Source organism: Rhopilema esculentum, unplaced genomic scaffold (genome assembly GCF_057945365.1).
Source record: "Rhopilema esculentum isolate cy_ngs unplaced genomic scaffold, ASM5794536v1 HiC_scaffold_26, whole genome shotgun sequence".
Classification (NCBI taxonomy): Eukaryota; Metazoa; Cnidaria; class Scyphozoa; order Rhizostomeae; family Rhizostomatidae; genus Rhopilema; species Rhopilema esculentum.
The window spans coordinates 87,601-115,362 of NW_028300837.1; the positions used below are offsets into that span (position 1 = coordinate 87,601).

Sequence of the window (27,762 nt, forward strand, 5' to 3'; positions counted from 1 at the left end):
TTCAAAGTTCAATGTTTGCTGCCTTTGAAAATCAAACAGCCTACGCCTTAAAGACGAATACAAGAAGAAATAAGTTAAGGAGAGGACAAAAGAAAAATAATATACGTGGCTCACTAAAGAATCAAAATAAATTGTACACTAATTTAATCTGACTCTATTATCCTACAATAAGTTTTAAATAGGGCAAGAGTTGCACGTTTTGACAAAATATATCTTACAACAAACTACATCACCACTTCGCTAAGATAAAAACGTTCCTTCGGTAGTGAATAAAGAAACTAATCAAGAATACGACAAGTTTAATTGATGACGTGCTCATTATCTCGAAAATAATTAAAATAGAGATAAAACATATTGAAAATTAACTTAACTAGTAGTACATCCTGGTGTGGCTACATTCTCACGCAGCAATTACTAGTTATTTTAAAAAATGATTCTAAGTCAAACTAGGATATTTCCCTGCAAGTTTGGTTATCATTCCCAAGGTTCTTCAAGCATAGTTAATCTCAAGAAAAAAATTTCATGAAAAAGGGCCTATTCTCCATCAGTGAATTCATGCCTCAATGCTTAATTTCAAGAATAAGAATAAAAATGAGCCAGACAAGAAATACTGGTTTTATCTAACATAAATTGTCACAGTTAAAGTATGCCAAATTAATTTTTTCTTCGTATATATTTAGTTAACAGGTAATACAAGCTCAAATGATTCTTGCCTTGAGGATTGAAAATTTTCTTTGTTAGATGCCATTCCTGTCTTGTCGCATATGCAAGCAAGGATGACGTTTTGACTCGAATGCAAGTCACAAAAGGTCTTTGGAGCGCTTTGGATCCCTTACACGTGATAAGAAATCCAGACGACGACCATATTGCGAATTAATATACACTCAGCAAAGATTTTTTATGACAAAGAGAAATCATCCTATATGAAGAAAAGACTTTAAACTAAAACAAATAAAAAGAAGCCAAAACACTTAAAATACGAAAAATAAACTTTGTCGAAAACAACACTAAGATACTAGGAATAATGAAGGATTTTCCATTTAAGAAAATTAACAGGCTTAAGTTCTTCATCAGTCTGTAGGGTCCTGCCTGAAAGTTATATACATATGCAAGCCATTGTTGCTCGCTTGTTGAAACGCGGTATTTTCCAGTCTCACTCCGCAAGTCTCCTCTTCAGAACATTCAATGAAATTTTCTTAGAATTTTCGACATTAAATGAGATTCATTGCCTTGATAATTTTCATAACGCCTATTGTGACCTAAAATCGGATCAGAACTATCAAACTTTCCTCTTAAGACTCCTTTTTTTAAACTTTCGAAACTTCCTTCTTATTCTGCACTTTCCGGTGTAGTTTGAGATCTGAGCATATCTTCCTAGAGAATCCTGGGTAATCTGGGCATATCTTACTAGATAATCCTGGGTAATCTGGGCATATCTTTCTAGAGAATCCTGGGTAATCTGGGCACATCTTCCTAAAGAATCCTGGGTAATCTGGGCATATCTTCCTAGAGAATCCTGGATAATCTGGGCATAACTTTCTAGAGAATCCTGGGTAATCTGGGCACAACTTTCTAGAAAATCCTGGGTAATCTGGGCTTATCTAGATAATCCTAGGTAAAAAGAACAAACGCCCATGGCAACATACAGCAACACATAAATCTGCCTATCAACAAGCATTCCTACACCGTGATAAAACTTTACAGAGTGGTAAGATATTTCCTATGAGTTCCGTTGCTTTCGATCCAGTACAAAAGAGACAAATAGGTTAATAAATAGCTTAGATCCGTTCTAAATATCAAGAAAAAAGCTTGACAATAACTAAAACTCATTCAACAAAGACGAAGTTCACTTAAACTCTCAAGTCTGCCTATCGATTGATCAGTCGCTCAGGGATCTACTAGCCCTTCTTGCCGGACAAAAATTCAACAAACTGTGCATTGGGAACATCTTGAGAAGTATATACACTAAGTTCATATTTAGCAGTCTCTGATGCCATATTGTTGCTGGGTCAATCTACTTTCGAATACCAACTTAATGCAGTTTCTAGGTTTTCCAGCTCTGAACAATCAAGTTTACTTGAAATTTTCATAATTGCTGAATTTATCAATGAAGTTCTTGATTGCCTTGTAACAAAATAAATAATTTTCCTGAAAATGAAAAAAATACATCAGATATATAATAAGGCAATTTAGTGGCATGATGGAAATGCGAAAACCAGCACTTGTTCTCTAGAGGTATTACATACAACGCCTGCCAAATGTCTTGGAACACTGAAGTTAGTTTGAAGGGTCAAATTCAGCCATCCTCCTCTCCCCCACGGAACAATGTTGGTTGACTATAAAACGGGTATGGGGATTGGAAATTACCTTCTTTTGCGTTTCTCTTATGATTTTTGCCCAAACCAGTAACATTGTTCTAGGGGGAGGGGGCGGAAGTTGCAATTTTTTTCGGAAAAGGGATGAAAGTTAAAAAATGCAATGCATATATTGGGTGTTTCAAGTACTTTTGGTAGGCATTGTATGTTTTGCGCCATTCACTGCGCCAAACACGTTACCCCAAAATATTGCAGGCCCAGGTATACTGAAGTTCTCAAATTTGTGCAAATTTTGAAATAAAACATGTTTCAAGATTACACCAAGAAGTGAAATTTCTTCAAACATCACATTTTTTCTATATTCATATGCGAATGGGGGCCTATGAAATGCTGGTTTTGAATAAAAGGTAAGTTATTTTGGGGATTTCTGGGACTTTTCTTTACAGCAACTTGCCATTGTTTGTATAATTTTTCTTTTCTTACTAAAGACTACTACAAAGCTCATTAAAGGTGAATGAGTTGCAAGGCTGGCGACTGAGAAATTCTTTTCATGCCAAAACATTAAGAATTAGAAAGGCAGCTGCTTACCATGGATCTAATCACGTGAGGTCGTTGGGTTCTCATCAATCGCACAGTCTGAAACACATCCACGACGCCCTCTAACTTCAGTCTTTCAATGCAAAACATTATCGCACATAATGTTCCACTTCGGCCGCAGCCATCGCTGTAGACAGATCGACAAATATCAGGATGATTAGCCATAAAAAGCTGATCAAAAAAAGGATTACATGTAGCTTATGTTTGCTAATGCAAGCTATTGGATTTCATTTGCTCCATGGTGCATCCTATGAATACAAATAGCTTTTATGTGGGTGGGGGTCAGAATCCTCTGACAAAATTTTGATACACACATCCAGAAAGTGTCTGTATTGACGTTGATTTCAAAGTTCGATAGGTAGATATATCTTAAGACACAAATATGGCCAATACGTAATACCACTTGACAAGCACTGTTTTAAACACAGCTGCACGGTTGCTTAAACGTACAAGCGAGGGGTTAGCCAATAGCAAAGTTGTGATGATAACTAAAGTACCTGCAGTGGACAGCAATCGAACCATTTCCAGTCATCATTTGTGTTTTTTGTAGCTGGTTGATCAGCTCCAAAGTTTCTATTGAGTCTTTAGGACATGAATCGAAGGGCCAGTCGTAGAACATGAAATGAGTGATAATCCGAGTTTCCCCACTCTAAAATCAAAACACAGTTTTTTTGACAAATGAATTAAATAGGCTGGGCAAGGTTTGAAGCACTCTCCTTCATCTAAACAAAGATAGCTCTTTTGCTGCTTTGCCATTGAGTGATCAATGTCGTATAGGCAGAGCTGTAAAAGTTCTGGTGTATACGAGAGCAAGATGTCTCGTAGAGCAAGCTGGTTTAACTCCATATTTTACCCTGCAGGCAATCATCAGGATACTATTGATCCAGTATTTCGGCGGCTGTTTTTATGCCTCAATTATCAGACTACGAATTACCCAATATTTACAGGTTCCATAGCTACATTACATGTAATGAAGAATACTGGCTATTCTATCTTAAGCTAAAGACTTGTTGTATGGTGCATTGCATTTGTTTTCCTTTATCTAATTGCATAGTGGCGATGGAGACGTCATGAAAAAGTCATTCAGCAAATTCATTATCGAATGACTGCTAATTTCGCTTGCCTACCTTTGAGTTTGTGACTCTGAAGTCCCTCTTAACATAACCACTCTTTCTCTCTTCAGCAGCAATTTGCACTAACAATAACCCGATATTAGCAGGCTCAGAATCGATAGGCCAGTATGGAAAGCAATGGGACTGCAAGAAAAAATGCATCTTCAAATCAACTTCAATTACAACAAACTTCTATCATTAAACAAACAGGAAACTCCCTCAGAAAGGACATATTAAACAAGAAGTAGAAGAAGCGTTACGAAATCTAGTTAAATTTCAATAAATTTGTGAAGTATGTACTAAAATTCAAGTGATCTTTGTTTGCTTTAGCCAAAAGTTGTAAACTTCATTTCGAAAGGAGTACCAAATTCATAGTTTGAAGGCTCCGGAGGAAAGAGCGATCAATATGATATGTGATGTTTTTCTATATCCTAGCACTGATGGAAGAGACTTTTTCTTAGAACTCTTGTCGTTATAATAATTATGTCATGTAGAGCGTTCCTTGAAGCTTAGTATATTGAATTTCGAGAGTATCAACCTTTATGACTTTTGTCTGAGATGACTTAATTTGCTAAGTGGATTCAGCTAGCTTAGAAAGAGCAAGGCGCCGATTGGGAGAAAGATGAATGATGTGGCTTCCGTTTTGCTCCTTCGTAGACGACTTTCAGTTATTGTACACATCAGTGTTATGTTTGTAACCGATCTTTTCCAACAATCTTTTATTGAGAGAGCTGAAATTGGCTACGCTGTGTACAAATGGGATGATTAGGGAATCTAATTAGCAGCCATCCACAGAATTCAAAATCCTGTGTCTTTTATTCTATTTCTAACAAACATCAGATGATAATATTAAACGGACGATGATACTGAGCTATGGCATCAAAATCCTACCGAGTCACTCTCTTCTGGGCTTGACAACATGACAATTGAAAACACCTCATACTCCCAAACCATTCTCCAAAAATCTTCTACTGTATTCTCCATTGGGGCTTGCGTGAGAATGAATGCCTCTCTGTGCTGGTATCCCTGTGGATAGAAACGACAGTGCTGGTTCTTATTGTTCGTTTGTGTGAAAGCAAGCAGTGGCGGTGCCAAGGGGTGTTATGGGGGAGGGGGGGGGGTAATTACTGAAAATATTCTGGAAATATGGTCTACATATTTTTTCTAAAAATGGATTAAAAAATGCTGGGTAGGGGAAGATCAAACTTCCTAAGGAAAGTTAACTTGCTACAAATCACTGAAACGAGGCAAAAGAGGCGTGGTCCCACTGCCCGCGCCAATCACTCTCCAAGTCTGTAATGGCTGAAAGCAAGTAAATTTTCCAGTAAGAATCACGCTCACTCAGCTTACAAACAAAGAATACTTGTCAGGCCTACAAAGTCGAACACAACATCAAGTCTCTGTAAAAATAACATCAAGTTTAACAGACAAACAATGTTCGGATTGGGACAAACAATTAAAGTACAACGGAGAAACAAAGAGAAATTGACGTTTGTTTCACGATTGCCATCTAAGTATAGCTAAAAAGGCAGTGGAATTTTGTAGACAGATGAAATTGAGTGTCATCATATCATTACTCGTTGTGTGCTTTGACGAGACGCTATGCAAATACCAGTATCATCATACCACTGGTTTCTTGGGCTGTAGAAGTGAGCAAAATTCAACATCAACTTACATCCACAATGTTCGCGTTAATGTAATCTGATCCAGCGACATTCGGATACGGCCACAATCGCAATCGTGTTGATTCGACTAAGAATATAGTAAAACATCATTGGTAAAAGCTAAGCACATAAGTAAAGTATGTTGTGTACATTGAGAGAGCAATAAATTATAAAGCAACAAAATACTTATGGGGTTATAAAGAGAACGCTTACCGCCAGAAGTGTTTCATGAATAAAATTAACGCGGTATTACTGTCATTTTATATAACTTAAAGTGTAGATTTAAAACTTTTCGAAATAGAGTAGAGTTTGATTCCTAATTCTTCGTTAACCTGCTATTATTCAAAGGCTGATGACGACCTCATAAATTCTTACAAAACTCTTCATTGAAAGCTGTAAGCACAAATGCATGTATAGGTCTACCTTTCACAAGCATTTCAATTAAGAATACAGCATAATCCGGTTATAACATACTTTAAGGGACCAGCGTATTAAGTACGTTATATCCGAAGTGCGTTGTAGCGAGGGTAAGTAAAAATTGATTAAAACCAAGCACACCTTTTGCCGGGACCAAGCGCACCAGTACGTTATATCCGAAAGTACGTAATAACTGAGTACGTTATAACGGGATTCTACTGTATTGACATAAATCCAAAAATAATAGAAAAATTTCACGTGGCGCTCAAAAATGCTGTGCATCTATAAGGCCTTGTAAACAAACAATTAAAAATTGTTTCTTTACAAGAGTTGACCGAACAATTTACTTACTAGGTATTATTTCTGGGAAACGATTCTTGCTTGCATTCACCTCTAGCATACCAGCTTCATAAATGTGATTCTCTTCTAAGTTATAGCTCAATCGCTGCAACATGAAGCAAAATCATAGAAAAACAGAAAACAGACTTTCATTACGGATTAGCTACAAAAAAATAAATCTCTCTGGTGCTTCGTGAGTTCAAGTTCGTTTTTAAATACAAAGTTGCTGCCTCTAAGACTACTAGAATTTCATCCGAGGGATATGGCATTAATTTCATCCGAGGGATATGGCATTAATTTCATTTGAGGGATATGAATGGCATTTGTTACGATAAATACAGATGGTTGGGTGGAGTTTGACCCCCTTTTCAAATGGCAATTACTTGAAATGAAGTATTAATCTTGCAGCAAATATTTGGATTTCATATACTTGATGAAGACATAACAGCGAAAACATTAGTAACCAGAAAGTCTCGATTCAAACACATAAATTTAAATTGAGGTAAACATAAATTTACCTCAAACACAAAATGCTTTCTCTGTGTTTCTTCAAAAACAACTATTCAATCACTCTAAAGCATTTTTTTCCAAGATAAATAGCAGAAAATTCTCTTAACCGATCAAGTTACCTCAAACTCTTCATGCAAGAAAGTCTTGTTAGTGTCTGGATTCATCTTTTCAAGCTCCTTGATTCGAATCGGCAGATCTCGAACAGCGATCTCTGTATTTCCACAAAAAACAGCTTCCAGTAAAGCATCGTATATAAAAGCATATTGTCCCTAATGAAAAAGGTAATACAGGTTTTTGTATAATTGGTAGAAATGCAAAACTCTAATTGAGTTTGATGTATAGTTTTATCATCACACCATTTAGTGTTGCTAACTATACGTATTCTCAAAACTTCATATACGTTTTCCGACCAACCTACTGAATAGATTCTGGCTAATTTCAATTTATGTATATATCATTACATGAAACATATCTGGAAAAAATATAACTAAATGAAATATAGTGGAAGCGAGAGCAAGCGTAAAATCATTAGTACTGATGAGGAAATTGCATTCCAACTGCTTATGAAGACTTAAGATTCTAGCTTTAAATACTAGCTGAAGTGTTGCATGACATTTCTAGCATCAGGAGTTGGGTTTATCTGCGAAAATAACATCTAGATAGCAGCAAAATACCTCAGTCTGAACCATGTAGTTTCTTTGCTTTCGTATATGAGTTACGAAGCCATGAACATCAACAATTTGTTCTTTCCTCATTTGATCAAACATTGCATCGAGGGTTATGTACGTTCCAGTGCGCCCAACACCAGCACTGAAAATGGATTTACCGTTAATCAACATTGTTAGATACAAGAAACAAACTGTTAGATAGGATGGTCTCAAACTGCAGCAAAGCGTCACAAGATGCGCATAACAAAGCATAATGAACGAACCTGCAGTGGGCTATAACTGGGCCTGAGTCTTCCCGCATTAATGATTTGATTCTTCTTACGAACTGCAATAGGCCAGTTGCGTACTGGGGGACTCCATGATCAGGCCAGCCTGTGTACTGGTATTGCGTCACGATTCGCGGCTCGTGCTTCTGTTTTCCAGAAACCTGAAACAGAAAAAAGTTCCTTATTGTCACAGGAACAATTTGATGTGTTTCTTAGAGGAAATACACAGGAAGATACAGAAAGAGCGCATTATGTAACTCAAATGAATTTAATTTTGACTAACACTGGGCATTTTTTAAGGAAGCATTTCGTCAAGACATTCTAAAAATGTTTTAGCTCAGCTCAGTCGAGATAAAGAACAATAAAACTTATATGCTCAAAATAGAAATATTTCACCTCCTTGGAAACAGTTTTCTTGAAAAAATCTTTGTCCAATGCCAACTTACAGTAATTATCTATCTGCTTCCTTTGTCAGTTGTAAAATTTCATACAAACCACTGGTTCAAATTGATGTAAATAAAGGAAAATATGGACCTACCATTGAAATCGAGAATTTCCTTAAGACGTAATCAGCCAACTCGATCTCCTCCTCACGGGTGACTCTGATGCTACCATACTGTTCCGAATCATACGTGGGCCAGTACCTTTGGCATTTAATCTACAGTAGAAAGTAAATAGCATTTTGAAACATAAATAAGCAGTAGGTTAATAGTAGAAGTGTAATTAAATCCGTGACTGCAGCAGCGCTGTAGTCTGATACAAAGGTAGGGAGTCTTGATAGGAAAGTGTAAAGTCAAAATGGCTTCTTGACTTTTAGCTCGCAAATTACTAGACACAGAGCATGATGTATGATTTTTAAAAGGCATAAAATAATTCTTAGGTTAGATGTAGATTTTAGAATTCTAGTGCTTTGGTGCAAAGATCCCATATTCAAATGCCATCACGTTCTAAAGAGATTGCATCATTTTCAAATTCATTTAAGAATTTAATAATCAATCTTTCTAAGTAGAAGTTTCTTCAGACTGGATATGACAAAATGGGCGCTATGTCAAAAGCAAGGGAAAGCAACATGGTGATGACATGTATAAAATTCTATAGGCCAAGACGTCCCAATAGAAATTCACAAAGCGAACACGTACCCTGCACTTTTCGATAAGATTTGTCACCATGACAATGATGTGCGAATTCTGTTCCCATACCATCCTCCAGAAGTCATTGAAGGAAGCAGTAACTGGGCCTGAAATGCAAAACACAAAGTCAGATTTAATCGGTAAACATGTAAATAGGATCTACTTTCACCAATTCTGCTTTAGATTGGTCTGGAGGTTGGTACATAGGCAATTTTACTATAAATAATGAAGAAAAAACAGAATGTCAAGTGGAATCCTTTTTGTAGAATTTAATGAAAAAATGGCTAAATAAGGAACGATGGAAAAATCATATAGTGAGAAATAAATACCTTGTGTAGCTATGAATTTCTTTCGCTTGTCAAAACCCTGAAAAAGTAAATTGTTTATCAGAAACCAGTAAGAAAATATTAACAATCAACCCAGCATCAAAATTGAATACTTTTAGACTACCGCAACTAACATACTGAAACATCGCAAATTCAAAACTTATGAGTTTCAATTATTCGATAACAAAAACATCCTACACAAATTGGTGTTATTCCTAGAGTAAATGAAAACAGTAGATCTAATCTTACATATACCAAGCATATATCAAATAAGAAATCATCAAAAACATAGAAAATGATTGATCAAGAACAACCAAAAAAGAACGTCGAAAGGAAAACAAAGCTTACATCGATATAATTTGCGTTGATGTAGTCAGAGCCAGGTATGTTCTCGATATAGCTCAGGATCACGCGACTGTGGTCATCTGTGGAAAGAAAAAACAATCCGAAAGACTAGAACAAATCACAAAAATATGGACAAAATAAAAAAAGTTTCTTGGCTTACCAAAAGTTTCTTGGCTTATTAATGGAAATAACAAGCATAAAAAGCAAATATGTGATGCTTAGGGACTTGCAATTACATTTTCTTTACTTCCCACATTCTAGAATTGTTTATCGTATTCAATATTACACTTTATGTTGTTCACAACAACTTAATCAAATATCATTTATCAACATACGATTAAATTAATCTATCAAATAGCGAGAAATAATAAAGAGCATGTAAACTTGGATGCAATTGGGAATCTAATGCTATAAGAATTAACATATTTTACATATATACCTAAAAAAATTCGGTAAGTTTATTAAGTGAACAGTTAAGGTGAAAGTGTGAGCATTAGACAGAAACATGCACTGCCACTGACAGCCTAATAACCGGCCCAAAACGGGTCCACAATCAATTTTTTTTCAAATGACAGTGCTTTATTTCTATCTAAAAGTTTACTTACAGGCGACGATATTATGGTAACGATTTTTGCATTTATTCTCTGCCCGGTCGCTTATGTCACTCGTCAGATTGGCCTCGCATTTGACACTCTACGATCATAAACAAAACATGCATTTGATAAAAGTTTAAGGGTGATAGGCTACTTTCACTGTAGTTTTAATAAAATGGGTATACAGAATGGAGAGAAAATAGAACGGTTGCTTTAAAATGAAAAACGTGGGTCTATGCATCTAATTCGATAATGTGTTAGAAGAAGAAGAAGGAAGGTAGAAAATAGGTAGAAATAAGGAAGGATGAAAATAGGGACAAATGAGAAACAGGGACTACTAGACTTTAACAGAACAATGTTCTTTAACAGAACACACTGTGTTTACAATCATATTTGGTAAAAAGAAACCAACAGCAATTAAAATACACTTAAGAGATTTTTCCGGCTTTCTGGAAAATTTGGCAAAACACCAGAAACAAAATAAGGTTGAATGAATATGTAAAAGGCGAAATGATATGGTTCTTTGGTGATTAAAATCGCTCAAATGATTCATGTATTATCCAAGGGTATTTCGAGCCGTAAGCAACTGTTTTGATTTTTGCAGTCTTTTCCGAATAGAAATATGAGTTGAACTGAGCTTAAGGTACACTAATTCGTCTGCGAAAGATGGAACGGGTTGTGTTAGCAAGGGCGAATCAACTGCAGGGTGGTCACAGAGTTGGGCAGGAACAATGCGAGGCAAGGGCGGCAGGAGGGAAGTCAAAATGGACTATGGTACTGACGATGACAAAATTGGGAAATTGATTCATTACTCGAAAACAATTGTGCTGAAGCTCACTTTTCATGGACAGCACATCAATAAACAATAAAGTAATGGTGAGTATACACTACGAAATCATGTAACTATCGGCATATCAAAGCGAGATGGAACTCCTTGATTTAATCTGCAATAAACATTACAATCATACCCTGAACTCTTGGACAAAACCAGAGTCCTTCGAAGCGTGCAGTTGGCCACAAACGTCCTTCAATTCACCAATTTTGATTGGTCGACTTGATATGAAAGTAGGACCTTGCGACTTCTTTTCGTCAATGCTGTTTTCTGGAAAATATGAATTGACATCAAACACTTTTCTAAACATTTCTAAAAAGCTCTTAGTAGTCGAAAAACTTATAAGACTATGTATACAACTAGAAGGACATCAGTCTTTCGCTAAATATTTCATCACATTTTAGAAAACAACTTATTTATAATCCGCTTTTCATCGATCCTTCTTTTTGGCCATTTTTTGCATTACTGATGTTTTTACCAAACCTGTGGACTTTTGGAATCGTTCCTTCAAAACAGGGGAAACGAACTCCCATTTATAAGAAAAAGAGGGTTTATCATTCCTTTGAAAATATGATATTCTTTCTGTACAAACAAACTTTTGAACAAGGCAGTGATTTGAATACAATTGAAGGGCAGTGAACAAGCACTTACGCTTTAGAAGTGGCGTTTTTCCATTCGTAGAAACAAGATCTGGAACTTTTTCATCATAAGGAGACAGCAGCCTCCTTTCCGGGGACGGACTGGCGTCAAAAGGCTCCGTCACAGAATTATTTGCCTTCTTTTGAATTCTTTGCTTCCTGTAAGACGAAGGTTTGACAACTTATGCAGAGCAACTAGCATTTTGTAAACAGAGTTATAAAAAATAATTTCTGTATCGATTACTTTTAAATATGTAAATGAATGGTTTTCGAACACGTACATTTCAATATGAAACCAAATAAACGAGATCTGGCCATGTATTGTATGTATTGTTCCTAACAGAGAATTCAACAAGAAAAACCAAATTCTCACACCAATTCCTGACTGTTGCTAAGGTTGGTTACACGTAAGGCAGAATGTTTTGTGTTTAACATCACAATATTATTTTCCCACGGCTCAGAGAAAACTACCTGGATGATTATTTTCAAGTAATGTGGCAATTAACGTTTTAATTTTTAACCACAACAGCACAGGGCAGTGAGATAACGATATTATACTTGTAATTTCGTGAAGGGAGGAAAGGAAATTTTACATCCTTGGCAAGATGGGTGTGATCTACACTCAAATGTGTAGCATGATATGTCTTTCGAAAAAGTTATGTGTTTATATTTTGAACTTCTTTATAAAGGCACGAATTGCGAATTGCAAAGGTATATTTTGTCACGTCCATTAAAGACACAGTATAGCGTCACGCTTGTTAAAATATCGTTTTTATCAAAGTACAGGCGGTTACAGTAAAGGATTTCGCGACAGTATGTATTGCAAGATAGGAAGGCCAGACTATCTTGCACGATTAGACTTGGTCTTAATCGAATTTGGCTAAATCTAAATTCACGTCAAATTACCTTGCAATGAACAGAATGAGAATGATGAGGAGAACCAGAATAACGAGGAAAGAGAAAATTCCTCCGATGATTGGGCCAGCTGATATTTCATCATCTGTACGTGGGCGTGGCCCTGAAACGATAAACAAACAACATTTTTTATAGTTACTACATGCAGAAACATTAATATCGCAAAATGATAATGAAGTAGCCTAATGTCTCCGCTTCAACATGAAAAAAATAAAAAAAAACCAAGAACATAGAATTCCACAATCCTGTTCCCAACAGAATTTGTTGTGACGCGATTCCATAGTGGGAGGTAGAAACTTCAAAGGCAGGGAGAGAGGCATGATTCAAGGTAAAGTGCTTTGTAAATTATATTGCTTACCTGATACAGGGGCAGTCGTCGCTGTTTCAATGGGGTCACTGCGTTCGCCACCCCCAGCAGCTGTAAATGCTTGAATCTGTAAACAATGCAGCATTAGCAATGTTAAGAATGGGGGGGAGGGGTCGAATCAATTAGAGTCGAATAAAATTCTAACTAATGAGACCTTATTCATTGTGTGAAACCTCATATGCTTCATATTAACATACTTTAAGGACATTGCCACTTTTTATTTCGTCGGTAGATTGTAAAAAAAATAAATGTTAAGAAAATTATCGTTAGCAAAAAGCCAAGCTTGGGTATTTCTTTTCTTATTGATTAGAAAAAACAACAAAAATTCTACCTACCATTAAGGTATATTTTGTTGACAGTTGCAGGTTCAAAATCTGATGACTGAATGTATCATTGGCGAGATGGTAATCAACTTTCTCTTCGTATCTACGAGTTGAATTTTCATAGAACACCATGAAATGCGTCATAATACCGTTGCTTCTTTCCGGGCGTTGCCAGCTTAGCGATATGGAGCTCACTGTGCGGTGTGTTATCTTGACATCTTTTGGCACAGATGGGACTAATGACAAAATAAAATATACTTTAGTGTGAGCCTTACAATTCTGAAAAGGCATTAGAGCTATATTCTTGTGATAATGTACCAGCAACGGACCGACCACATATTGCCTAGACTACGTAAATGGACAGAGTCAATAAATACTCGCCAAGAAAAGAATCAAGACAACGACAGAAAGAAATCTGGCAAACTTTACAAAACATTTACAAAACTGCCCTGGATCAAATCAAAATTTTCTTGCCTATTTCTTCCACTAAGCCGTCCAACATCTGGCTAATTTTTAAAGAACAGTCACCTAAATCCGTCTTTACCTGTGATATAAACCATCTTATCAAGTTTTTTATTGATCAATTGAATTTTCAATTCATCAAGGCATGGAAGCCCCCCCCCCCCCCCTGGCCTGAAAAACTGCTTTTCAGGGAACATAGGCTTCTTGATTTTCCTTACACCTCGCAGATCTTTTTACGCCCCTGACCAGCCCTATGGCATTACTGCTAGCGTCATCAGAAACGATCTAGCCCATAGGGAATGCTGCCTTCTGGCACCCTTATGTCATTCCAGTGACTTTAACAGGAATGTTATTCTCAATGTCGATGTTATTTTCTGCAACGTCATAAAATCAAACAATGCAATATATAACCTGAGGTTATTTTCTAATTCATTTCATTCAACCTAAAATAACAACATTTAGTTAGTAGCTAATTAAAATTACTTATAAGAGTCTTTCCAACAGTAGTACTAGCCAGTTTAGCATTTTGCGAATAAACATCGGCATGTCAAACATAAATCAATTTACAAAGAGTACGAAAAGAAAAAACATCAACAACTTAACACAAGTTTGCTAGAGCTACTAACTCTAGCTAGAAAATGAAAACCTAGACATAAGTTTGACATCAAGTAAAATGAAAAGTCACCACTACAGTACAGATGCTCTGATATCCTTAGGGGGGGTGGGAGGTACTCTTATCTGCAAAATAGCTTTCGACGTGTGAACTTAAAATTTCAGTACAGACTATTTATAATGACACAACTTCACGTGTATAACAACTTGAAATCACTATCACGCTTGCAGCACAACACTATTGTAACCTTCTTAAAGACTCTATTCTCTTTCTTTCTCCTGGGACTAAATAAATTCAGATATCCCTTAGTGGGTCCTGGCTATTTTTAGAAACAGCTTTTCTGTCAAGTTAAAAACAGTTAAAAAATCGGAATTTTCTTACCAAATGAAATCGTAAAAAACAAATGTAAGGTCATAATTGTTATTTCCCACAGTCAGCTTTTAAGTTAACCAGACAAGCAACAATGGCTAATTAACATCGAATTTATAAATGAATTTTCGAAGTTCAATCCTATTGCCTATGTTCATTTCCAGAAAGAAACTAAGCAATTTTCTCATTTAAGCAACAATTTTCTCTATTCGACGCATTAGCTAGGACATCAAAATCATTGCAAAGATTTGGTTCCATAAAATTTTATTGAAATTAATGCTTATATTAGAAATTAAAATAGAAAAATATTGAAAAAAGTCAATTAGCAGGACAGACGAAAGGCAGCCAAAATGACACCTGCCATCTCGTGCTTGTAAACATGTATTGTTTCTTCAACTATACATTAGGAATGCTATAACCTGGTTTTCCCTATACCAGTACCGAGAGAGAGTACCGAATAATAGCTTAGTTGTGTTTTTCATAGAAGAGCAATTTTAAATAGTTTGCCGACTTTAAGATGCCAATTTGATCGGAACGGGCAGGTGAAAACAACTAGTACTCAAATTTTGTATTTTTTTAAACAACCTTACGCTTTGACACTACAATAGATGACGTAATCAGTGCAGTTTGAAACAAATTTAAATTTGACTGAATCAGAACAATGACAGACCTTGCTAGCTTAAAAAATCACGTAGAGGGAAAGTGTGGGAAAGTGAGGGAAAGTAATTATATAATTTAGAGAATCAGCCAGCCTTTGCATTTTGATCTCAATAAACACTGTCTGGTAATAGCAGGCAATTGCCACAAAAACTGTCAACATAATATGCTATCAGAAGAAACTTTGATTGCTTCTGGTGATTGGTTGGTTCGAAAGCTTCGTAGAAGGGTGTGGCCAAGAATTCGGCCCACGAATGAAAAAAGTTTGAAAACAATAATTTCGGGGAAAAAACATTTTTAAATCGAAGATTCAGAAAGAAACAAACAATAACAAACCGAAAGGCAATAGTTCTACAACACTTTAAATGTGAGGCAAACTACTCACAGAATTTGCCCCAGTCACTCCAATCAGATAATTAGACGTGAGAGAAAAATTATAAACACTTAACAGTGCATCCTAAAAAGTTGGTACAACAAACTTCAGGAATAAGGAGGAAACTTTCGACTCTGAGCAGTATAACATAATTTCAAATTTAAATGCTCAAGGAATGAAAGCTACCCGGAAAGTGTTAGGCAATTGAAGTGAAAGAATTCAAAACCATCGACTTTATCGACGATCACTCTTCATTTTTAATAAATGCCAAAAAAGTATAGAAGCTGGCAAGACTTTACCTCCTTCCGGTGTTGTGAACGAGTATGTTTCTGAAAACGGTCCCCATTTGCGCGCCAATCCAGTGGCCTCTCTCACACGCAACCGATATTCTGTAAATGGAAGAACCTCGACCTCACGTGAGCGCAGCTGTGGGTTTTTTACAAACAATTCGTTTCGTTTATGCCATTTTCCAAGCTCTTTGTACTCAAAATCAGCCTCCGAAGTGCTGACCATGCCGTTTACATCTTTTGGTGGCTGCCACGTTAATCGAATCAGCTTTGCACTTATTTCCAAGACAGTAAGATTTCGTGGAGCTGAGGGTGCTGAAAAAGAGACAGAGGGAATTTCAACATTAATTGCTTTTATCTTAAAAACATTAATCACAAACGGATTTATTAACAAAAAATACCAATGACAAGGTTCTCCTTTAAGACCTGGCTCCTGAACATAAAGGATTTATTTGCAATGGTTGGTGGAGCCTGTGATAGTGCAACAATAGAGCTTGTGATAGTGCAAAATTTGATATATTCTATCTAATGTGACGTAACCTTTTATAAGTATAGCTAGACCATGATTCGGGGGGCTATAGATACAAAAACACGGGCAGGAGAGGGGCTGGCTGAAATGAAAGAGAAAATCCTTAGGCATTAACATCAAGTTATAAACACCAAAAGGACAAAATGGCGGAAAATACCATTCAAAGGGGGATAAGAACGGTGAAAACCCTGATAAGTAGGAGAGGTCTGGGAAAATACAGGGCAAAATTAATCAAAGAAAACGAGGATAAAGCACGTGCTGCTGAGAAGCTACATCTGGTCACAAATCATAAGACAGCATTAAGACTTAAGACATTTGACGTACAAGAGCGATATCTTCATTTTACTTGTATAGGTCACACCTTATTAAATGACATTAATAAGTTCATGTCTATTCTCACATTAAACTAAGGCTGTATTTAGTAGAAGATCTTTCTACTGAACATATGCCTGATTCCGTCTTTAAATGCTAAATACTAAAGGAATAACTAAAAAGATGCTACCGAAAAGTCGTCGTGGCAACAGGTTTTCATCATAGCAATAGCCAAATGAAAAGTTTGTTGGACCTCAGAATTTAAGGTCAAATTTACGCTCTTGCAGCAGTCATAGTTAGCTTGAAGATATCTCTCCACAAAGGGAGTAGTCTCTGGCGAAAGAAAGACTTACTCCATGGAGCAATATAGGCACAGGAAGCCTGGTGGTATAACAACAAATAAATATCGTAAAGACGTTCCCGTAAAAAAAATTGTCAGTGCTATGATCCTAGTTTTAAGAGTTTGGTAGAAACAATTAAAATCTTGAGAGAAACAAACTAGACAAACCTTCATATGCCGTCCTTTTCGTAAGAGCCTTGGTCCAAGGACCTGGTTCAACAGTAACTGCGCGCACCCTTGCGGAGTACATGTGGAAGGGCATTAGGCCAGTCAGCACGATTTCGGTTATATTACTAGTTGTGTTCTTTATCGTAGATTTAGTGACGTCAAAGCCTGATTCTGAGCCATAGGCGACTTGATAATTCCTGATAAAAGATGGGTGAATCCGATTTCTTATGTGAGAACATAAAATGTAATGATTGTCTTTAGGGTAGAATATTTTTCTGCGCAGGGTGGTGGTTTTAATTTTGGGGGAATATATACTACTGCTTGCCAGCCTATTGGCTTGAACGCGAGTTAAAAACAATTCATGGATTTTTGGAATGGTGAAAAACTTTCAATATGATTCCAGGCCTATAAACTTAGGAATTTGAAAAACAATGTACATGTTTTTTCATAAAAGCCAGATGACTGTTGCAGAGGCTCCTTTTCTAATGTACATCTTGCTTCAGCGTTTATTTTTCTATGTTTAACTACTATAAAATCAAACCTTGGTATTCTTATACAAAGTGTGCTCATGTAAAAAAGAGTGTAATTTAGAGCTAGTGGAACAGAAACAAAGATCTTGGATTTAACAATCTTAACAAAAAATCTAGATGAATAAACCATGGACTCTAGAGTCAAGCCTTTGAGCTTGAATACAGGTGGGGGGGGGGGGATTGGTTGAAAGGTAACATAGCAATAAGCGCATTGAAATCATTTTTAATTGTTTATATGAAAAACGGATACGAGATAAATCTTCTGCAAAAACGGATACAATATAATTGTTTAGATGATAATGGTGCTGTCTATGATGCTGATTATGATTGAGATTAACTGAAAAAATTATGGAGACAAAGAATACCTAATGATTCCATTTGATGACAAGGGCGGAGACCAGAAGATAGTCAATTGCCTCTCTGTATTAGGATCAACGTCAGCAAACCCAAACTTTACTGGTGAACTTGGAGCTAAAACCAAAACAAAAATCCATATCATATGGAATCGATTGAAACCTTGCAAAGGGAAGAAACAGAATGAATTCAATCAGCCTTACAATGAAATACAGATGAATGCTTAAGGTAACGACAATGTTTCGGAAATAAAACTGTTTGATGAAATTAATAACATTTCAATTGAAGGTAAACATGGCGATTGTGTCCATAGGGATGCAAAAGTTATCTTTAACACCCAAAACGTATTTTCTATTGATAAAGCATCTGTTATTCTGCAACATACAAAGAAAGCGGCAATTCAATTACAACGAGCTTTGATAAAAAACGGAAATTATAATTATTTGACAATATAAAGAAAAACTTTATAAAAGCTGTAAAACGGTTGCATTGGAAATGAAGAATATAATTCAAATAAAATCATTTCTTTATGATTCGGAACTTGGCGGATCTTTGCAGCACACAAATTTTGTCCATTTAAATTTTTATTTTTAAACATAAAAACTCAGGGACCTGGTTTAGTTCAAATAATATTGACTTGATAGTATTTACAGACGTTTTGCCTTTAAGACTCATTGCTAACAATGGGCCTTTGCGAGCGTGGCGACGGTCAAAATAATGGCAGTAAACTTCTACGGATAAACCAAAATTAATTTCAGACTGTCTGAAAATGCATTATGGGTTGTTTGCGTGTGGTGCAATGGCTCATTGTAAGCAATGAGTCTTTAAGAAAGTCTTCTAACAGAAAAGATTGAAAGTTCCTTAATCCGTAAACTGGCGATCTACATTCAGGCACTGGTAGACCCCTATAAAAATCAAGAAATCCAGCAACTCTATAGAAACTTAGCTTGCAATCCCGCACTTCGAAAATTGCATCTATTCTAAGACCGGTCTGAAGTAAGTGACCGGATCCATAGCACTGAGAACTTAACTAACGTAAATAGCCGGTTTAATCTTTAGCAGAAGATGCTTTGATTATTAACCGGGAAATAAAAACATAAAACAATGATAGTCTAGAGTCACAATGTCTTTATCTATGCACTATCAATAATAAAAGATAGAATTATATCTTTCTTATAGCAAAGAGAAAGGTTGCGGTTAAGGAGTGTTCATGGATATTAAAAAATCATCAATTATATCTTACGTAGTGAATGGAATGAGCGTATAGCGGAACAATAATTACGGTCTAGGAACAATATTATTTTTCCTACAGAGCCTAGAGATAATAATAAATCCAAGCAGTAATAAATCAAATTTACCGGCTTCTGCTGTTTTTCCTTTGACTTTGAAAGGCAGGCTTTCTAAGACTTGGTTTTTGGCAATAAATTCAAAACCATACTCGCTGAATGGCTGAAGATTCTGGAGTGTCGTATTTGTTACTTCAGGGCCGAAGTTGAGTTCTTTTAAAAATCTGTCTGGTCCTGACGCAAGGAGTCTCACTCCAACTAGAGTAGCACCACCAGTGTCATTTGGCAACACCCATTGTACAGAGAGGGTCTTTGCCGTCACTTTGGTGATTTTTGCATCTACCGTACCAGGTCTCTCTGCCAAGGGAGAAACGTGGTGTTAAATCTCGGACTGAGTAAAAAAACTGACTGGGTCCATAAGAGATTAGCAAAACCTAAAATAATGCTTGACACAGAGTATCAGGTGTACTTTCTAAGTTACGCTTGATGTCACTATATAACTGCTTTTAAATCCTTTTTTGTACAAGGAAGTTCAGGCTAGGAAAAGGCAGGAAGCATTAATGAAGGTGTCTTTCTGAAAATGAGGGAAAAGGCGAGAAAAAAGCACGATACAGATAACATAAAAATTGATGGAAAAAAACAAACCGCACAGAAAAGTAATGAAAGGTTTAGAGAGCGGCCAGAGAAAGGGTAAGGCTCCTGGGGACATTTTTAAGAAAATCATAAGAAAAAATAAAAAATGACTTGACTAATCTACTTTCCAAAGGCGTCAACTATTTGATTTAATAAAGCTTATTAACGACTGTGCGAAAGCTAATCCATTTCAGTTCAAAATATAGCAAACACCTTCAGTTTTTCGCACTGTACAAACGCCCGGTGCAGAACACTTACCTAACTTGACGACCTTGACGCTGTGAGGCCTTGAGCGGCCGACTTTGTTCCAAGCATAGCATTTGTACGAAACACCGAGCTCCGCAGAGGCTGGTTTCACCAATGTATACGTCGATTCTTTAGAAACATTCAGCCCGAAATTACTCTGCCAATAGTACTCTGGCTTTGGTCTGCCGTCGGCAAAACATTCCATTGTCACTGGATTTGGGTTATCAACAAAGGAGTACAGAGTTGCAGATGATTTGGCAACATCGATAGTAGGAACGTCTAAAAAGCAGCATTTACTACAATATCACAATATCACAGGCACAGTCACACAACAGTCAATATCAGTCTAGAGTAACGCCGTATATAAAGGTCATGAACAGGCTTTGTGTGTAGATAAAGACGGGTTTTAACAGTAACAACGACTTTCACACTTAATGCGATTATCAAGCTCCAATGCAAGTGCTTAAAATTCAACTTAATTGTAGCTAAATTCAAACAAATCAATGTTGGAATATGATTTTCATTAAAAGAGTAAATAACATCTTGTCTTATTGACCATGGCGTAGACGGACTGGTAGCTGAAATACATTTTTTGCAGAGGCTGCAGGCCCTGTCAACCATTAACGAAGGGCTGGGAATTGAGTGATCATGACATATGTACATTATCACTATTATGCTAATTCGGTGCTGCATTAAAGATTTCGAAAAAGTCTATATTACTTACAATTTACAATTAGGGAAGTAGTATGTGATATTTTTCCGGCAACATTTGAGGCCAAACATTCAAAAGCACCATGATGTGTTTTGTTTGCAGTGACAACAAAGGACTTCTTCCCTAAACCAGAAGCCAGCACCTTCGTGGATTCTTTAGCTCTCCATTGAATTTCAGGGGTCGGTTTCCCAATTGCTTCGCAATTCAGCGTCACTGTATCACCTTCCTTCACCTCCAACAAATTAGAAGACTTCGAGACAAACTTGGGTGGTTCTACAAGCAAAAAAAATGAGAAGTGAGTCAAACATTGCTTCGAACTTTAACATCTCAAAAGAAACTTTCTAAAAACCAGAACCTACCCCCAAAAGTGAAAAATTTTTGCAATTAGATTTTAGAATTAGATTCGATCATTTAACTCTTCTTTGATTCATTTGGAGATGTGGATGTAAATTCCTTGAAAATTCTTCCTTCGATGAAAAAGAATAGAATTTTGAAACAGGTTGGCTTACTGGTTTGTGTCAGTTCGAGTTTTTGGGTATTGTTGCTTCCTAGCGAAGATCAGCTTATCATAAATATAAACCATTAAGTTGTTGATTAAGGGTCATAATGTAGGGCCATCATGTTCTTCTTTGGCGGTTTGCATGCTCATTAGACAAAACAAAGCCTATAAGACTCCTAAAAGTCATTAAAAAAGATGGTAATTAGGACCGCAGTAAACAAAAGGCCGGCGAAAAATGGCCGATGCGAAGTAAAAACCGGCGTAAAAGTTCGATGTTAGCTTAGGGCAGGAGTCAAATGGAAAGTGCTTGCTTAGGCCAAGTCTAATAAGGAGACGTTGCAACAGTAAAATTAAAAATAGCTCCTTTTCTACTGAGGTCCTATGATATTAGCACCGTAAAGTGACAAGAAAAAAGAGCCATTGAATTACAGTGTGTTCCAGGACTTGTGCTAAAGACTTCAATAATGCTGCGTTTAAAAACTGAAGGAGAAGTAAAGGCCGTGGGAAATGCGAGCAGCAGAAGAAGACAGTTGGGTGCTTTCACTAACTGAGGGCTTCTTGAGCCATGGATTTACAAAGTATCCTAGAGCGGTGATGTCATCACTAATCCTCGACATCTTACTTGGTTACGCGAGAACGACAATCATTAAAAACTCCCCGTAAATAGGTTTATATTCTAATAAGGTATTAAGAGAAAACCATACATTTATGTCTGAAAAATGCAGATTTTTTAATGCAGGATTTTCATTCTAATACCTTATATTTTCAGAAAGGAAAAAGATTACAAGAGATCTTTCATTTCTTTGAATTTGTAATACTTTGGTGTAAATTATTTGTGTTTACAAATAACATGATCCACCTCCTTAGGGAAAAGTTCGGCGTTTTAATCTTGTCTTAACTACAAACTAGAAAACAAGAAAAATCTAACCTTAATGCTGAACGTGTAACTAAAATAGCGCCATTTTTCGTGCTCTTCTCAAATCTTATAATAAATTTTTAAACTGCGGCGGGAATTATAAGGAAATGGATTTTGCTTCCAGTATATTGATTAAAAAACATGCTCTTAAGAGGCTAAAACTGCCAAAACGAATAGTTTAAAATTTAAATATTCTTCACGAAAAGCAAAAATCTATGTCGCTAATTTTTTGAAAGAAATTCGAGCTTTGCGAGGCAAGACTCCACTTTTTTATCGCCACTTATCGAAATGGTTTGTAGCTCTTATTAATTACTCGTCATTAACGTAACGTTGAAGAAAATCTTCGATATTGCAAACACAACTTAAAAGCTTGCCATCGTCCAAAAAATTATGTTCAATATTGCACTTGGATTCTTTGGCATTTTTAACCTGCATTTAACAGCCAGCGTTTTTACAACATTTTTCAGATGAAAACTTGATACAAACATTATTCATATCATAAACTTTTGAACCAGACATTAGAGATGTTGAAAATAGGCCATTTATAAAAAAATGCAAACAACCTTTTTAAAAACTCTTGAAATGCTTGAACTTAAAATTTGGAACTTTGAAAAGTAGATTTTGTAACCATCAATTATGTTAAGCAATAACGAAAATTCATTCTTTGTCTTTGTGTATTTAAAATCTTTTCAATGAGATAGATGTAGAAATCTTTTCAATAAAAATGATCAAATATTTTTTCCTACATATGAATACTCTTAATTTGAACAATGTACTTAATTTAAGTCAAACAAACTTCTCAAATTCCTGAAAGGAATGACAAATAATGAATGATTTGAGGAATGATAAAAAGTACACAAAAACACTCACCAACTATGTTAATAATGTTCCATTCCTTCGTCAATGTGCCACCAAATTCCATTTCTATTCCATATATTTTATTTTCATCTTCTTTCTGGATATTCTTCAAATAAAATGAGGCAGTTGCTGCCTTGGTGTCTACCTCAAACAAAATTCTAGCTCTTTCAGTTTCACTCAGTTGTGTAGAGATGCTTGGTTCTTGGTTACCAAACTTGCCAGCCATTACAAAAGAGAGGACAATACCATCTTCAGATCTTCCAACCTTAATTGTTCCTTCATTAGGATTAACAGAATATTTGCCGTAATACCAAGTAAAATTTGCTGTGTCTCCAATTTTGACCTGTATTGGTAGAGGGCTGCTTCCTTCTTTGCCTAAAATTCATGTGATAGTGATGTATAGTTTTTTCCATCATTTAGCAATCAATTGAAAGAATCATAGCATGAAGCAGAAGTACATTTTATTTCAATTGTGATTGTGTAAAGCATCTTCCAAACGAAGTATTTGATAAAGCAGAAGCTGCTATAACCATTAAAAAAATGTTCAAATTTATCCAGAGTAATTTGGGATTTCCTCAACTAAGGACCCACAGTGGTCTGTCCCATGTCCCACCTTGACAACTAGCGATAGCCTTTGCATCCAGCAGCTTTAGTTAACTTTGCTTAAAAGCATCCAAAAATAATACTTCTTTATTTGTTGAAAATGTGCAGAGAAATAGAAAATAACATCAATTAGAGACAAAATTCAGGCTCGAAATGTGTTCAATGGTTAGGAGATGCCGTGATTATTAGGTTCCTTATCTTATTGTTATAATGATTGTTTGATATTTGATATTGCTGTATTTTTATTTAGTATTTTGTGGAATGTATGTTGTGGAATTTAAAATATAATGAACCTGAACCTGAACCTGATTACCTTCCATACAATAAGGCTTCTAGATAGATCTTAAAAAAACTATTATTCCCAGTGTCAAGTATAGTGTGTAAAGGTAGAAAAGATTTTCACAAGAACCCTACTCATTGTAGGTATTCAATGACATGCTCAAGAACAGGTTAAAATTAATTCAAATACCTTACACAAATAAAAACTAACAATTCAAATACATCTAGTGAATACAATTAACAACAAAACATAAGGACAAAACAAAAATTGAATGACAAGATTTCAAAAACTGCAGGTGAAATTTAAGCAGGTGTGATAACAAAGAGGTTTTTACATAGAAGTCCATCACCACACAAGAAAACACTGCCTTACATTGATGTCCAACTTTTGTAAAGTTATGAGAAATGGGATTCAGTGCACATAAAGAAAAGCAATATGATGATTATGGATTAAACAGTCTTAAATCCTGTTGTTAGGAGTAAATCCGATTGGACAATACCTGCTTTTATGCATATATAATTGACTAAATGCAGAAAACATATTTTTCATTGCAGATTTTTAATTAATTCATGACTGAATAATTTGAGTTTAGCAAAAATGAAAAACTGCATGATCTTAGTAAATGAGAATGATATAAACAATTTTTATTGTTTTTTTACAACAGATTTCCCGAAAAAGGGAAAACAGAAAATTTTGCTGCACAAAGAGACCTTATATAAGCCCCCTTTACCAGCAGAAACTTGAAATAGGCCCTCTTCTTTATAAAGGCCCCCAAAACTTGTACAAGAAATTAGTAAAGAAAATATGAAGAATTTAGCAGAGGGTTATGATGTTGGCAAAACTATAGAATCCAGATAAGATAATCGAATAAACCTCATCACATACACCTTAAGCAGTTTTTGACTGTATTAACAATCACAGGTGGTCTAGGGTCAGGGAAGGCTCTCCTACAAATATGACATCCAGAAATACATAATCTCTATCTAGATTCGCTATGTCCACCATGAAGTTCTCCTTGTGCAATATTGCCAGTTTCTTTTATATATTTTAGAGGGAAAATCTTTCCTGGCTTTAAGTTTTAAGGCTGACTTCAAAACTGATACAAAACAGTAGATGTTCCTTTAACAGCCAGTCTACCTTCAAGCATCTATAATCAAGTTGGCACAAACCTGAGAAACAGCCTTGAAAAATTTACAAGTAAAATTGACAAGGCAAATCAAAGGCAAGTGCATAACTGTTTTTTGGTACAGTTTTAAAAAACATTATATCTATCCTGGCTTCTAAGGCATTGTCTCTTTCCAATTTTATTCAACACCTAAAAATATCCCAGACTCAAACAAAACTGTTTTTTATTTCATGCCACATTTCAAGGTAATTAAGGGACATGATTATTTTTTAAAACTTTTAAACAATCTTGGAACCAGCCTCTGCTTTTGACTGGCATATTTTGCTGTTTTTGTTTAAAGAAACCCCTTTATGTAGATATTGAGAGACTTTCAGTTGGCAAAACTCCAGTTCTTGATGACAAAAACAATTGTGCCTTTGTAAGGTAAAAAACAAAATTATACTCAAGCTCTCTTCAACTATGCATGAAAACTGTGAAAACTATACTATACTGGTCAATGATCACTATACTAGCCATAATTATTTAAAATGATTAAAAAAAATTCGTCAGAAGATATTATTTGCTTTACTTATAATAGCTCCAGCTTCCAACCCTTTTTTGATTAGTAACATTAACAATTTATACAGAAATAATCTATATATCATTACGTATTTGAATGAAATGTTTCTAAGCGAAGTTTTCGGAAAACGGGCATTCGCTGGCTTTGGTACCTTTAATATATATACCAGGAAATAGTTTATGATTCCGGATGCGGTCAATAACTCAAGCTGCCTGCTTTTATCTCAGGTTCCTCGTCAAATTGGTAGACAGTAAAAACTCTTCGTTTAATAAGACCAAATACAAAACTCAGCCTTTCAAGCTTGAAAAAGGTACTAGTGTTTTCTAAATCTACTTGTCACGGACAATTGCATTAAACCAATATTGGCTATTTTACATGACAAAAGGGTCTGTAAACAGACAGACAGATTTGGAAACTTTAAAGAAGGGATGATATTAACCGGAGTGAGGAAAAACGTAGTAAATTTGCCCAAAAAATTAGAAAATACTATGAGAAAATCACAGCCCCAAATTTTACGACTTTTTCTCTGAAAAAGGTTTTATCCCGTTGGTCCCGTGTAGATGTTTTGGATGTTGGCAGAAGATAAGAGACGGTACATGAAATAATAAAGGACCTTTGTGCAGAATTCTGACAACGCCTTATTGTGGACTAATTTATGTATCAGAATCAGTTGAAATACAAAAATAAGAGAGGTTGAACTCAAAAGACGCTTGAATGGCAACATACCTGTGACAGTGATAACCCCAAGTCCATGACAAAGCAAATAAACGACAAAAAGCATCATCTTTGGCGCCCAGGAACGAAGAGGTACTTTCTTTCTCCTCATAACGAACCAATCAATTCGAAACGTTTAAAAATCCATAGCGCAATAAAAAATGTTGACAAATTTCAATAAGCTTTGTTAATACGAACAGAACATTTACACTTCGTCTTCCCACCGTATTATTCGATCCGAATATATTTGGAAGTATGTTTCGCAAATTAACGTATAACACTCATGTAGAAACTATCACAGTACGACTTTCAGTCCTTTCGTTGTATATCACAGACTTCGAAATAACATCCCAGCTGTAAGCAACAAACTTGTGTTTAACCAATTCGGTGCGTCAACGACGGTCTGAAGAGATGGACTAGTTTAGCGCAGCTTCGAATCCACGTAATCGATTCATCAAATTTGCCAGATTTGCTACGAATATTCCAAGTGTAAAAATAAGTTTCAAAACAACTCTCCAATTAATTATTAGCAATTTTCAACGGAACTGAAGTACGAAATACTTGGATAAACTCGCCTCTCCGCCTTACTTCGGTTCCGGATCACAACCTCGTCTGGACTGAATTCACGATGATTTCGTTCATTTGCATAACTATTGTTTCCAAATCCCTGAGTTGCTAGATTTCATTGGTTAATCCTTCCTTTGTCTATTGTCCGAATACAAAAGGATTTATTGTGATTCAATAATCTTTCTCGAAAGGCCTAACATTTCTGTCTGGTGATCTTGTTTGGGACGTGATATGTATACTGAATTAAAAATTAACCTCTTCTTGTTAAACAAGGTTTCAAGCTTTTCCAGAACGCTTCCACTTTAGGAAGAAGTATCAGGTGTGTAGTTAGAATGGTTTGAAGCCAAAATTCTGCAAAAATGTGTTAAAATAATGGGCTATAATTTCATGTGGCACGAGGAATTGGGAAGGA

General features: G+C 35.8%; 1 protein-coding gene across 1 annotated transcript; it reads right to left on the minus strand.

The window, feature by feature from the left end:
• Positions 1–110: 110 nt before the first annotated feature.
• On the minus strand, positions 111–27,412 carry LOC135694748 (receptor-type tyrosine-protein phosphatase S). The gene is made up of 28 exons (XM_065213609.2): positions 26,796–27,412; positions 23,514–23,876; positions 21,241–21,501; positions 20,529–20,795; positions 19,710–19,994; positions 18,363–18,468; positions 17,468–17,664; positions 16,131–16,433; positions 13,370–13,593; positions 13,026–13,101; positions 12,659–12,770; positions 11,766–11,911; positions 11,251–11,384; positions 10,295–10,382; positions 9,693–9,769; positions 9,348–9,384; positions 9,028–9,125; positions 8,427–8,546; positions 7,886–8,049; positions 7,629–7,764; positions 7,074–7,223; positions 6,457–6,550; positions 5,700–5,776; positions 4,916–5,050; positions 4,040–4,168; positions 3,410–3,561; positions 2,904–3,039; positions 111–2,148 (listed from the first exon to the last, which is right to left on the minus strand). Exons 1-28 carry the CDS (start codon positions 26,893–26,895, stop codon positions 2,074–2,076), a joined length of 4,242 nt encoding a protein of 1,413 aa, XP_065069681.2. The 5' UTR covers positions 26,896–27,412; the 3' UTR covers positions 111–2,073.
• Between the last annotated feature and the right edge of the window lie 350 nt (positions 27,413–27,762).

Excerpts from the sequence above, each read along its gene's own strand:
- LOC135694748 (XM_065213609.2), bottom strand. The coding sequence starts at position 26,895 with ATGAGGAGAAAGAAAGTACCTCTTCGTTCCTGGGCGCCAAAGATGATG. Across the intron at positions 23,877-26,795 it reads TGGGGTTATCACTGTCACAG|GCAAAGAAGGAAGCAGCCCT; the intron begins GTATGTTGCCAT and ends CATGAATTTTAG. Across the intron at positions 7,765-7,885 it reads CCAGTTATAGCCCACTGCAG|TGCTGGTGTTGGGCGCACTG; the intron begins GTTCGTTCATTA and ends ATCCATTTTCAG.